Consider the following 13976-nt stretch of genomic DNA (forward strand, 5'->3'; position numbering starts at 1 on the left):
CAATTGTTGCAACAGCTTGACTGCCCCAATGGTGCAGCAATCCACAGCTTGAAGCTTGGACTGGGGACGGGTGCTCGAATAAAACTGGTTGATGAACAGTGGGGGGGTTTTCAGGAGGTGCAGGGAGATGTTTTCGGAGTGTTGCAAAATTTTAACCAAGCAGGAAGGAAGGAATGGGAGAGAATTTCCAAATCCGTGGCTGATTAGGGGAGGTGGGTACGTTCAGTTAAAATTAGAAATATCGAAAATAGGTGCAGGGGTAGGCCATTCAGCCCTTCGAGCCAGTACCGCCATCCAATCTGATCATGGCTGATCATCCAAAATCATAACCCCGTTCTGGCTTTTACCCCATATCCCTTGATCCCCGTAGCCCTCAAAGCTAAATCTAACTCTCTTTAAAACATCCAGTGAATTGGCCTCGACTGCCTTCTATGGCAGAGAATTCCACAGATTCACAACTCTGGGTGAAAAAGTTTTTCCTCATCTCAGTCCTAAATGGCCTACCCCTTATTCTAAAACTGTGACCCCCTGGTTCTGGACTCCCCCAACATTGGGAACATTTTTCCTGCATCTATCCTGTCCATCCTCAAAGAATTTTATATGTATCTATAAGATCCCCTCTCATCCTTCTAAATTCCAGCGAATACAAGCCCAGTCGACCCATTCTTTCATTTTATGTCAGTCCCGCCATCCTGGGAATTAACCTGGTGAACCTATGCTGCACTCCCTCAATAGCAATAATGTCCTTCCTCAAATTAGGAGATCAAAATTGCACACAATACTCCAGGCGCAGTCTCACCAGTGCCCTGTACAACTGCAGTAGGACCTCCTTACGCCTAAACTCAAATCCTCTCGCAATGGCCAACATGCCATTAGCTTTCGTTACTGCCTGCTGTACCTGCATGCTTACTTTCAGTGACTGATGTACAAGCACACCCAGGTCTCGTTGCACCTCCACTTCTTCTAATCTGACACCATTCAGACAATAATCTGCCTTCCTGTTCTTGCCACCAAAGTGAGTAACCTCACATTTATCCACATTATACTGCATCTGCCATTCTTCTGCCCACTCACCCAATCTGTCCAAGTCACTCTGCAGCCTCATAGCATCCTCCTCGCAGTTCACGCTGCCACCCAGCTTTGTGTCATCCACAAACTTAGAGATGTTACATTTAATTCCCTCGTCTAAATCATTAATATATATTGTAAACAACTGAGTGTAGGAAAATAACTGCAGATGTTGGTACAAATCGAAGGTATCATAAAATGCTGGAGTAACTCAGCAGGTCAGGCAGCATCTAGGAGAGAGGGAATGGGTGACGTTTCGGGTTGAGACGTCACCCATTCCCTCTCTCCTAGATGCTGCCTGACCTGCTGAGTTACTCCAGCATTTTGTAAACAACTGAGATCGTAGCACTGAGCGTTGCGGCATCCCGCTAGTCACTGCCTGCCATTCTGAAAAGGACTGCTTAATTCCCACTTTTTGCTTCCTGTCTGCCAATCAGTTCTCTATCCATGTCAATACCATGTGCTCTACTTTTGCACACTAATCTCTTGTGTGAGACCTTGTCAAAAGCTTTTTGAAAGCCCAGATGCACCACATCCACTGGCTCTCCCTTATCCATTCTACTTGTTACATCCTCAAAAAATTCCAAAAATCCATGCTGACTTTGACCGATCCCATCACTGCTTTCCAATTTGCTGCTATAACATTTTTAATAATCAACTCCAGCATCTTCCCCACTACCGATGTACGGCTAACTGGTCTATAGTTCCCCATTTTCTCTCTCCCTCCTTTCTTAAAGTTCCATTGGCTACCCTCCAGTCCACAGGAACTGATCCAGAGTCGAGAGAACATTGGTAAATGATCACGAATGCATCCCCGATTTCTAGGGCCACCTCCTTGAGTACTCTTGGATGCAGACCATCAGGCCTTGGGGATTTATCTGCCTTCAGTCCCAACAGTTTACCTAACACCATTTTTCGACGAATGTGGATTCCCTCCCACTAGAACCTCGATCCCCTAGTATTTCTGGGAGATTGTTTGTGCCTTCCTTAGTGAACACAGAACCAAAGTACTCGTTTAACTGTTCTGCCATTTCCTTGTTTCCCATTATAAATTCACCTGTCTCTGACTGTAAGGGACCTACATTCTTCTTCATTAGTTTTTTCCTTTTTACATAGGGAAGTTAGGGATGGAATAAAACTAAAAGAAAAGGTGTAGAACATAGTAAAAAGCAGCGGGAAACCAGAGGATTGGGAAACTTTCAAAGGACAACAGAAAGTAACAAAAAGGGCACTACGGGGTGAAAAGATGAAGGATGAGGGTAAGCTCGCCAAGAATATAAAGAAGGATAATAAAAGCTGCTTTAGGTATATTATGCAGGCCTTTTTACCTTCCTCGTGAATTTACAGGGGTTATAGTAACAGCAGTCTACATCCCACTGAATGCTAACGCTAGCACAGCTTTAGGCTACCTGCTCGGTGCAATAAACTCACAACAGAGCACATATCCAGAAGCAGCCCACATCATAGCCGGGGACTTCAATCATGCAGACCTAAAGTCAGTTCTCCCGAAACTTGAACAACACATAAGATGTGCTACCAGGGGGAAAAACACACTAGACAAGGTTTATTCAAATATTAAGAAGGGTTTCAGGTCAGCACCACTACCACACCTGGGGCAGTCAGATCACCTGTCCATATTCTTAACTCCAGCATACACCCCACTCAGGAGGAAAGCTCCAGTCACCATAAAGACTGTTAAGACATGGCCTGAAGGAGCTTCCTCGCAGCTGCAGGATTGTTTCGAAAGGACCAACTGGGATATTTTTGAGGATCAGGACTTGGAGGAGTATACATCAACTGTACTCTGCTACATCCAAAACTGTGTTGACAATGTCACCGTCGACAAACGTATCCGGTTGTATCCCAATCAGAAGCCCTGGATGACAAAGGATGTCAGGTCTCTCCTCAAGGACCGTAACACCGCCTTCAGGTCTAGTGATAGAGCTCTATACAGTGCTGCTAGAACCAACCTGAAGAGAGGCATCAAGGATGCCAAAGCGTCCTACAAGAGGAAGATTGAGGACCACTTTACCAACAATGACCCACGGCGGGTATGGCAAGGCATCCAGCACATCACCAACTACAAGACCAGCAACCGCACGACTGCCGACGGCGACGCCTCGCTGGCAGAGGAACTTAACTGTTTCTTTGCTCGTTTCGAGGTGAAAGCTGCAGGGGCAGACATAACACCCTCTCCAGCACCTGACAGCAACACCTTCACTGTGCAGGAGTATGATGTTAAGCGCGTGCTCAGAGCAGTGAATCCCAGGAAAGCTGCAGGCCCCGATGGTGTGACGGGCAGAGTGCTGAGGGAATGTGCAGACCAATTATCTGAGGTCTTCACAAAAATCTTCAACCTGTCCCTTTTAAAATCCACCATCCCTCCCTGCCTGAAGTCCGCCACAATCATCCCACTGCCGGAAAAGTCTGTCATCAGCGGCCTTAACGACTACCGTCCGGTAGCACTCACACCGGTCATCACAAAGTGCTTCGAGAGACTGGTCCTGCAGCACATCAAAGCCAGCCTCCCACCCACCTTCGACCCATACCAGTTTGCCTACAGAGCAAATAGGTCTACAGGGGATGCCATCGACACTGCTCTTCACACTGCACTGACCCACCTTGAACACCAGGGGAGCTATGTGAGGATGCTCTTCCTCGACTTCAGCTCTGCCTTTAACACGGTCATCCCGAGCAGACTGGTCACCAAACTTTCTGACCTTGGATTTTCCCAAACCATCTGCCAATGGATCAAGGACTTCCTGACCAACCGCCCCCAGACCGTCAAAATAGGCCCTCACCTCTCCTCCACCATTACACTGAGCTGTGTGTTGAGCCCCATCCTTTACTCCCTCTACACTCACGACCGCGCCCCCACCCATCCCACCAACACCATCATCAAGTTCGCGGATGACACGACTGTGGTTGGACTCATCTCAGGAGGAGATGAGACAGCCTACAGGGATGAAATCCAAAGGCTGGCAGCCTGGTGTTCAGTGAACAATCTTGTCCTGAACTCCTCCAAAACAAAGGAACTTATAATTGACTTCAGGAAAACCAGTGCAGAATACGACCCACTCTACATCAATGGGATCTGTGTGGAAAGGGTACCCGCTTTCAGGTTCCTGGGTAAGCACATCGCAGAGGATCTTACCTGGTCTACCAACACCATCACCACAGTGAAGAAGGCACAGCAGAGACTCCACTTCCTGAGGATCCTCAGGAAAACCAACCTGCAGGAGAAGCTCATGATGTCCTATCGCTGCTCCATCGAGAGTGTGCTGGCATACTGTATAACCACATGGTATGCCAGCTGCTCAGAAAAGGACAGGAAGGCCCTTCAGAGGGTCATCACGACGGCCCAGAAGATCATCGGCTGCTCACTGCCCTCCCTGGAGCACCTGTTCAGCCTACGCTGCCTCAGTAGAGCAGGCAAAATAATAAAAGATCCATCCCACCCCGGCCTCCGTCTGTTTGTTCATCTGCCCTCTGGTCGACGTTTCAGGTCGATCAAATCCCGAACAAACAGACTTAAGAACAGTTTTTACCCCAGGGCCATACGAGAACTGAACACTACCTTCTGCAGTAGGCAACACTGTTAAAACTTTTGTACTTAATATAATTGTATTTATTTGTTTTTGCATTTATTGCATATATGTTTTTACGCACCGTCAGGATTGGCTATTTTTTAATTTTGTTGTACTCGTTGCAATGACAATAAATGAATATTATTATTATTATTATTATTAAGAGAAAAAGATTAGTAAAAATAAATGTGGGTCCCTTGAGGCAGAAACAGGTGAAATTATTATGAGGAACAAAGAAATGGCAGAAGAGTTGAACCGGTACTTTGGTTCTGTCTTCACTAAGGAAGGCACAAATAATCTCTCAGATGTACTAGAGGACAGAGGATCTAGGGAGACAGAGGAATTGAAAGAAATTTGCATTAGGTGAGAAATAGTATTGGGTAGACTGATGGGACCGAAGGCTGATAAATCCTCAGGGCCTGGTGGTCTGCATCCCAGGGTACTCAAGGAGGTGGTTCTAGAAATTGTGAACGCAATGGTGATCATTTTCCAATGTTCTATAGATTCAGGATCAGTTCCTGTGGATTGGAGGGTAGCTAATGTTATCCCACTTTTCATAAAGGAGCGAGAAAGAAAACAGGGACTTATAGACCAGTTAGCCTGACATCGGTGGTGAGGAAGATGCTGGGGTCAATTATTAAAGAAGTGGTAACAGTGCATTTGGATAGCAGTAAAAGGATTGGTCCAAGTCAGCATGGATTTATGAAGGGGAAATCCTGCTTGACTCATCTTCTGAAATTTTTTGAGGATGTGACAAGTAAAATGGATGAAGGAGAGCCAGTGGATGTAGTGTATCTGGACGTTCAGAAAGCCTTTGATAAGGTCCCACACAGGAGATTAATGGGCAAAATTAGAGCACATGGTATTGGGGGTAGGGTATTGACATGGATAGAGAATTGGTTGGCAGACAGGAAACAAAGAGTAGGAATAAACGGGTCCCTGTCAGAATGGCAGGCAGTGGCGAGTGGAGTGCCGCAAGGCTCGGTGCTGGGGCCACAACTATTTACAATATATATCAATGATTTAGATGATGGGATTAAAAGTAACACTAGCAAATTTGCAGATGACACAAAGCTGGATGACAGTGTGAACTGCGAAGAGGATGCCAGGAGGTTGCAGGCTGACTTGGACAGGTTGAGTGAGTGGGCAGATGCATGGCAGATGCAGTATAACGTAGATAAATGTGAGCTTATCCACTTTCGCGGCAAGAACAAGGAGGCAGAATATTATTTCAATGGTGTTAGATTAGGAAAAAGGGAAGTGCAACGAGACCTAGGTGTCCTTGTACACCAGTCACTGAAAATAAACATGCAGGTATAGCAGGCATTGAAGAAAGTTAATGGTATATTGGCCTTCATAAGGAGAGGATTTGAGTATAGGAGTAAAGAGGTCCTTCTGCAGTCGTACAGGGCCCTGGTGAGACCACATCTGGAGTATTGTGTGCAGTTTTGGTCTCCTAATTTGAGGAAGGACATCCTTGCTATTGAGGCAGTGCAGCGTAGATTCATGAGGTTAATCCCCGGGATGGCGGGACTGTCATATGAGGAAAGATTGGAAAGACTGGGCTTGTATTCATTGGAATTTAGAAGGATGAGAGGGGATCTTATAGAAACATATAAAATTATAAAAGGACTGGACAAGCTAGATGCAGGAAAAATGTTCCCAATGTTGGGGCAGTCCTGAACCAGGGGGCCACAGTCTTAGAATAAAGGGGAGGCCATTTAAAACTGAGATGAGAAAAAACTTTTTCACCCAGAGAGTTGTGAATTTGTGGAATTCTCTGCCACAGAAGGCAGTAGAGGCTAATTCACTGGATGAATGTAAATGAGAGTTAGATAGAACTTGAAAGGAGGAATCAAAGGATATGGGAAGAAGGCAGGCACGGGTTACTGCCATGTGGATGACCAGCCATGATCACAATGAATGGCGGTGCTAGCTCGAAGGGCCAAATGGCCTCCTGCACCTATTTTCTATGTTTGCATACCTAAAGAAACTTTTACAGTCAGTTTTTATATTCCCCGCAAACTTTCTTCCATGGTCTTTTTCCCCCCTCTTAATTAACCCCTTTGTCCTCCTCTGTTCAGTTATAAATTTCTCCCTGTCCTCTGGTTTGCCGCTTCTTCTGGCCAATTTCTATGCCTCTTCCTTGGATTTAACACTGTCCTTAAATTCCCTCCACAGCCACGATTGAGCCGCCTTCCCAGTTTTATTTTTCCGCCACACAGGGACGAATAATTTTTGGAGTTCATGCACACGGTCTTTAAATCTTTGCCATTGCATCACCACTGTCAACCCTTTAATTATAATTGCCAGTCTATCCTAGCCAATTCCTGCCTCATACCTTCAAAGTCTCCTTTATTCAAGTTCAGGACCCTAGTTTCCGAATTAACCATGTCACTCTCCATCCTAATGCAGAATTCCACCATATTTTGGGCACTGTTGGCCCTGGTGCTTCGCACAACAAAATCGCTAACTAATCCTTCCTCATTACACAATAACCAGTCCAAGATGGCCTGCCCTCTAGTTGGTTCCTCTACATATTGGTTTAAAAACCTATCCCGTATACATTCCTGGAAATCCTCCTCCTCAGCACTGTTACCAGTTTGGTTGGCCCAATCTATATGTAGATTAAAGTCACCCATGATAACTGCTGTACCTTTGCTACACCCATCCCTAATTTCCTGCTTGATGCTATCCCTAACCTCCCTATTACTGTTTGGTTGGCTGTATACAATTCCAACAAGCATTTTCTGCCCTTGGCTATCTTGCAGTTCTACCCATTTTGACTCTACAGCATTCAAGCTAATGTCTCTCCTTGCTATTGCATTAACCACCTCTTTAACCAGCAATGCCACCTCACCTCCTCTTCCTTTCTGTCTATCCTTCCAGAATATCAAATGTTATGCTCCCAGCCTTGGTCACCCTGTAGCCATGTCTCTGTAATTCCAACGATATCATATCCCTTAACGACTAAGTGTGCTTTCAATTCATCCACCTTATTTCGAATGCTCCTCGCATTAAGGTACAAAACTTTGAGGTTAGTTTTTCTTATCACCCTTCTACCTTTTGCTTCTGTCTTCCTTTTATGGCCCTCTGTCCCCTTGCATTAGGTCCCATCCCCCTGCCCTGATAGTTTAAACGTGACCTTTCCTACACTCTCTTTCCCGTTAGCTGCACGGATACGCTTCCACGTTGTTGACTCCACCACCCCACTTTTTAGTTTAATCCCATGCATGCCTCTTGCTTACGGTTTTCCTCGATGGTAAATTTGCAAGTTCACGTTATAAGAGTAGAATTAGGCCACTCGCCCCATCGAATCCACTCCGCCATTCAATCATGGCTGATCTCTGCCTCCTAATCCTATTTTCCTGCCTTCTACCCATAACCTATTGACACCCATTCTACTCAAGAATTTGTCTAACTCTGCCTTAAAAATATCCACTGACTTAGCCTCCACAGCCTTCTGTGGCAATGAGTTCCATGGAGTAACTACCCTCTGACCAAAGAAGTTCCTCCTCAACTGCACGGTGGTGCAGCGGTAGAGTTGCCTTACAGCGAAAACAGCGCCGAAGACCCGGGTTCGATCCTGACTACGGGTGCTGTCCGTACGGAGTTTGTGCATTCTCCCTGTGACCTGCATGGGTTTTCTCCGAGATCTTCCGTTTCCTCCCACACTTCAAAGACGTACAGGTATGTAGGTTAATTGGCTTGATAAATGTAAAAATTGTCCCTAGTGGGTATAGGATAGGGTTAATATGCAGGGATCGCTGGTCGGCGCAGACCTGGTGGGCCGAAAGGGCTTGATTCCGCGCGGTATCTCTAAACTAAAACTAAACTCCTTTCTGAAAGAGAGCCCTTTAATTCTGAGGCTATGACCTCTGGTCCTAGACTCTCCCACCAGAGGAAACATCCTTTCCAAATTCACTCCATTTATGCCTTTCATTAATCTGTAAGTGTCAATGAGGTCCCCCCTCAAACTTCTAAACCCCAGCCAGTAGCCCAGTGCTGTCAAACGCTCATCATATGCTAACCCACTCATTCCTGGAATCATTCTTGTAAACCTCCTCTGGACCCTCTCCAGAGCCAGCACATCCTCGCCTTGGGTTTGTGGTTTGCGGGGTGGTATTGAAGACGGAGCCACGAGTGACAGTAGATGTTGATTTACCAAAAAAGACAGTGTAGAGGTGACGTTTCACATTTTGGGTTGGGACCCTTCTCCAGAGCATGTCAGATAAAGTCCACCTCAAGCCTTTATCCACCAATCTGGCAATCAAACTCCCCTATCCACCTATCACTAGGCTTTGCCCTGCACTCCAAGTTTTTCAAGTTTATCCCCCTGCCAGGGTGTGACGGGTTCTGTCCGAAAACATTGCCTCTCTTTTTTCCTCTCTTTTTGCCTCTCTCTTTTCCCCTCTCTCTTTTCCCCTCTCTCTTTTCCCCTCTCTCTTTTCCCCTCTCTCTTTTCCCCTCTCTCTTTTCCCCTCTCTCTTTTCCCCTCTCTCTTTTCCCCTCTCTCTTTTCCCCTCTCTCTTTTCCCCTCTCTCTTTTCCCCTCTCTCTTTTCCCCTCGCTCTTTTCCCCTCGCTCTTTTCCCCTCTCTCTTTTCCCCTCTCTCTTTTCCCCTCGCTCTTTTCCCCTCGCTCTTTTCCCCTCTCTCTTTTCCCCTCTCTCTTTTCCCCTCTCTCTTTTCCCCTCTCTCTTTTCCCCTCTCTCTTTTCCCCTCTCTCTTTTCCCCTCTCTCTTTTCCCCTCTCTCTTTTCCCCTCTCTCTTTTCCCCTCTCTCTTTTCCCCTCTCTCTTTTCCCCTCTCTCTTTTCCCCTCTCTCTTTTCCCCTCTCTCTTTTCCCCTCTCTCTTTTCCCCTCTCTCTTTTCCCCTCTCTCTTTTCCCCTCTCTCTTTTCCCCTCTCTCTTTTCCCCTCTCTCTTTTCCCCTCTCTCTTTTCCCCTCTCTCTTTTCCCCTCTCTCTTTTCCCCTCTCTCTTTTCCCCTCTCTCTTTTCCCCTCTCTCTTTTCCCCTCTCTCTTTTCCCCTCTCTCTTTTCCCCTCTCTCTTTTCCCCTCTCTCTTTTCCCCTCTCTCTTTTCCCCTCTCTCTTTTCCCCTCTCTCTTTTCCCCTCTCTCTTTTCCCCTCTCTCTTTTCCCCTCTCTCTTTTCCCCTCTCTCTTTTCCCCTCTCTCTTTTCCCCTCTCTCCTTTCCCCTCTCTCCTTTAATAAATGAATGAATATATACGTTTATTGGCCAAGTATGTGCATATACAAGGAATGTGCCTTGGTGGTCCGCTCACAAATGACAACACAAACATACAGTTAACAGATGCCCCCTTCTTGAGGCAGTGCCTCATGTAGCTGCTTTTGAGGATGACCAGTTGACACTCCTTGGCAATTGCTTACTAATGTTCAGTTTGAATTACAAAGAACAAGTGGTCTAGAATTCAAGGCAACATTTAGTCAAGTGTTATACTGAGGACCTTGAGTGAAACTGATATCATTGGAAATAAGAAAATAAAATTTCAGCTGGGGTCACAGCTGGCTCAAAACAAATGCTGGAAGCACACACATTTATTTTGATGAACCAATCATAGTCGAATTTTAGTAGTCCTGTTTTGTGAGGAGAAAAAAATCTATGCCATGCATATTGGGTTTTATTTAAATTCCCTTAAGAGCAACCGGAGTAGAATAAATTCATTGGGGGGATGTTTGGTGTCATGCATGTGGCATGATACAGATAGCTTCCTATCAACAAGGTCACATTAGTTTGCCTTTACAGTTAATGTGACGTATAAGTCTGAGCTGCACCTTTGCTGTTTAACTAGAAAAAATATATTTTGTGCAGGAGTAATTAGATTTCTGTTTATCTTTCTCAGCCACTTTCCATTATCTGTGTGGTGACTTTGTGTGGTGCATGGGTGGAATGTTAAAGAAAATGAAAGAATTTCAAAAAAAAATTCCCACCAGAAACACTAAATGGTTTTTGGCACTTCTTGTAATGTCTGTTTCTTCAGCGATTCCCCTTTATTCTGACACCTGACAAGAATAATATTTTGTTCCAAATCTTAAGAATATTATTCAGTTGAATACATTAATGCCATTAATTGCAGGAAATTGACATAACGATCGTAAATAATTTGCTTTCCAATGTAGTTTTTAAATTTTGGAATCACTATTTTCTTTAAAGTATTAATTCAATATCTTGTCTACTGTAGAATAAAACAAAATGGCAAGCGCTCATCCGATTACTAGTTTGAATGGAATCACACCCACCCAACAAATGATGGCATCGTGTTCTGGTGCACTTTTGACTTCACTGATTGGTATGAACATCCCTTTTTAAAAAGGAAATTGGGGAATCTTTGGACCTTTTTCTCTGGAATTGTTATGCTATAATGCTGAGAAGTATGTTCTGCCCTCTATCTTTTTCTTCCCATCATTAGTACTTTAGTTTGGATTGATTGTATTACAACAAGGAACACCGAACAGTGCAGCACAGCAACCGTCCCTTTGGCCCACAATGTCTGCACCAAACATGTTTGCACCAAAAATGATGCAAGACCTCTTATTATAGGTATCCCTCCATTCACTACATATGCATAAGCCTATCCGAAAGTCTTTAAATGCCACTATCATATATGCTTCTACCACCACCACAGCAGCATGTTCCAGGCACTCACCATCCTGTTTTTAAAAGAAACTGCCCCACACATCTCCTTTAAACTTTGCACCTCTCACCATAAATGATTTTTCCATTCTGGGGAAAAAGGCTCTGACTGTCTACACTTTTTTTTGTGCCTCTTAATTTTATGTACTTTTATGATATCTCCCTGCAACCTCCAGCGTTCCAGAGAAAACAATCCAAGTATATCCAACCTCTCCCTGTAAATAATACCCCTTATTCTAGATATAATTCTGGTAAATTTCCTCTACACTCTATCCAAAGCCTCCACACCCATCCTGTAATGGGGCGACCAGAACTGCAAGCAATATTCCATATGCAGCTTAATCAAAGTCCCACGAACCTACATCATGACTTCATGACTCTAATACTTAATGCCCCAATCTACAAAAGCAAGCAAACTATATGCCTTCCCTACCACTATCTATGCTGTTAATACTTTCCCCTTCCATTTGACAACCCAAAGTGCAACACCTCACACTTAGTCATACAGTCATATAGTATGCAAACAGGCCCTTCAGCCCATGCCAAACAAGATGCCTTAACACTTGTCTCACCTGCCTGCATAAGGCCCATATCCCTCTAAACTCAATGGGATGAAAATGTCTTCTCTGTTGTAAAGAAATATGGTGTTGTAATATGGTAACATATCAAGTAAATAATTGTATTGTGTAAACAGGATTTCCTTCCAAATAACTGGTTGAATATGGCTGTGAGCCTTCCCTTGTTTAAATAAAATCTAAAATGAGACATTTACTATTTTGAAATATCTTCAGCAACAATTAATAGGCCATACTTGTTCTGCTTTTTCAGTTACTCCATTTGATGTTGTGAAAATACGACTACAAGCACAGAGGACTCCATTTCATAAAGGTAATTACTAAAATAACTAAAAGAGAAATGCTTGAAGCAAACCAATGTAATTGCTTTCCACATCAAAATATAAACTTCAAAGATCTCAGCTGGTAACCATTTTCCATTTATTTCTGTTTAGTAGCAGAGTGAGGCATAATTCAATGTCTGTAACCAAAATAATATTTAAGGTAGCAAGTTGTTTGAATGTATATTCTGCTGAGAGAATAAAATTTATCTCCATTTTTTTACACCAACTTCCCAATTTGATTTTCTTTTCTGTCTGATGTTCACTAATCCTTATTTTCTCTTATTACAAATAGTCACAAAACTATCACAAATAGTTTGTGCTTGTTTTCATTCATCATGATTTCAATTATTTAAATTCTAGGGAAATGCTTTCTGTTCTGCAATGGCCTGATGGACCATTTATGTGTCTGTGAGAATGGAAATACCCGTGCTTGGTATAAAGCCCCTGGACAATTTCGAGGAACGGCGGTAAGCACCGGATTAACTTTTTAGAATTCACTTCTGAAATAGATTTGCCTGCTTGTTAATAATTACTTATTGATGTTCTAATATAAATAGTTCATTTGGTTTATCAGGTCCTATTTGTGCCATTGCCCTTTTTATTTTCCTGAACATATTCTCTTCCACAGATACCCACTCACTTGGAAATTATTTTGTCATTAATCTATATACGGGATAATTTACAGTAGTCATTACGTTTACCAGCAGTTCTTTTGGAATGTGAGAGAAAATGGGAGCACTCATGAAAAGACCCATGTGGTCATGGAGAGAATGTGCAAATTCTGCACAGACATCATCCACAGTTAGGATTGAATCCTGTCCCTGGAGCTGTGAGGGGGTCATCACTAATGACTGCAGCACTGTACACACATCATAATAATGTTAGTTTAAATAATTAGGAGTTTCATACGATGGAATAATTTTGTTGATTCTCCCATGCTGCCTTTTTTCCACAGCATTTATTTGAACTGTTGAATTTTCCCAGTATTTATAGCAAACAACTAATCTAGATCTGCTCAAAAAAACATTCAATGGTCGATGCTCTTTGTCATAAAGAAGCTTCTCATTTGAATGGCATCTCAATTGCTCATAAGTAAGATCATGTGATAAGAGTAGAATTAGGCCATTCGGCCCATCACGTGGCGCAGTGGTAGAGTTGCCTTACAGCGAATGCAGCGCCGGAGACCCAGGTTCGATCCCAGCTAAGAGTGCTGTCTGTACGGAGTTTGTACGTTCTCCCCGTGACCTGCGTGGGTTTTCTCCGAGATCTTCGCTTTCCTCCCACACTCCACAGACGTACAGGTTTGTGGGTTAGTTGGCTTGGTAAATGTAAAAATTGTCCCTAGTGTGTGTGGGATAGCGTTAATGTGCGGGGATCGCTGGTCGGTGCAGACCCGGTGGGCCGAAGGGCCTGTTTCCGCACTGTATCTCTAAACTAAACTAAAAGGTCTACTCCGTCATTCAATCATGGCAGTTTTATCTCTCCCTCTTAACCCCATTCTCCTGCTTTTTCCCCACAACCTCTGACATAACTGCTGTCCAATGATGTATTCATCTTGAGACCTTTTCCACCAGGAAGGACTGAGCAGTGCTGTCATTTGAAAGCAATCATTTCCAATCTTTCTTGAAACTAAGCACCAATAACAAATTGAAATGTACTCCATTTCTTTGGAACTTCCTTTCTGATTTTGGACTTTAAGCCCAACACCATTACCCCACTACAGCTAGAAATTAACAATAAATGTAACATTGGAATCTTATCCGCAATGTAA

General features: G+C 43.9%; 1 protein-coding gene across 3 annotated transcripts in view; it reads left to right on the top strand.

The window, feature by feature from the left end:
* Positions 1-13976, top strand: part of slc25a40 (solute carrier family 25 member 40) — a 54601-nt gene that overhangs the window by 1160 nt on the left and 39465 nt on the right. Inside the window, exons 2-5 of one of the 3 annotated variants that reach the window (XM_078416977.1) lie at positions 8106-8345; positions 10856-10963; positions 12136-12195; positions 12566-12672. In XM_078416977.1, the coding sequence (XP_078273103.1) occupies positions 10867-10963; positions 12136-12195; positions 12566-12672 (264 nt within the window). In that variant the 5' untranslated portion in view covers positions 8106-8345; positions 10856-10866. The remainder of the gene's footprint in view (positions 1-8105; positions 8346-10855; positions 10964-12135; positions 12196-12565; positions 12673-13976) is intronic. The other 2 variants (XM_078416967.1, XM_078416985.1) reach the window with 2 other exon arrangements.

The sequence above is a fragment of the Rhinoraja longicauda genome, chromosome 2, assembly GCF_053455715.1.
Source record: "Rhinoraja longicauda isolate Sanriku21f chromosome 2, sRhiLon1.1, whole genome shotgun sequence".
NCBI classification, from domain to species: Eukaryota; Metazoa; Chordata; class Chondrichthyes; order Rajiformes; family Arhynchobatidae; genus Rhinoraja; species Rhinoraja longicauda.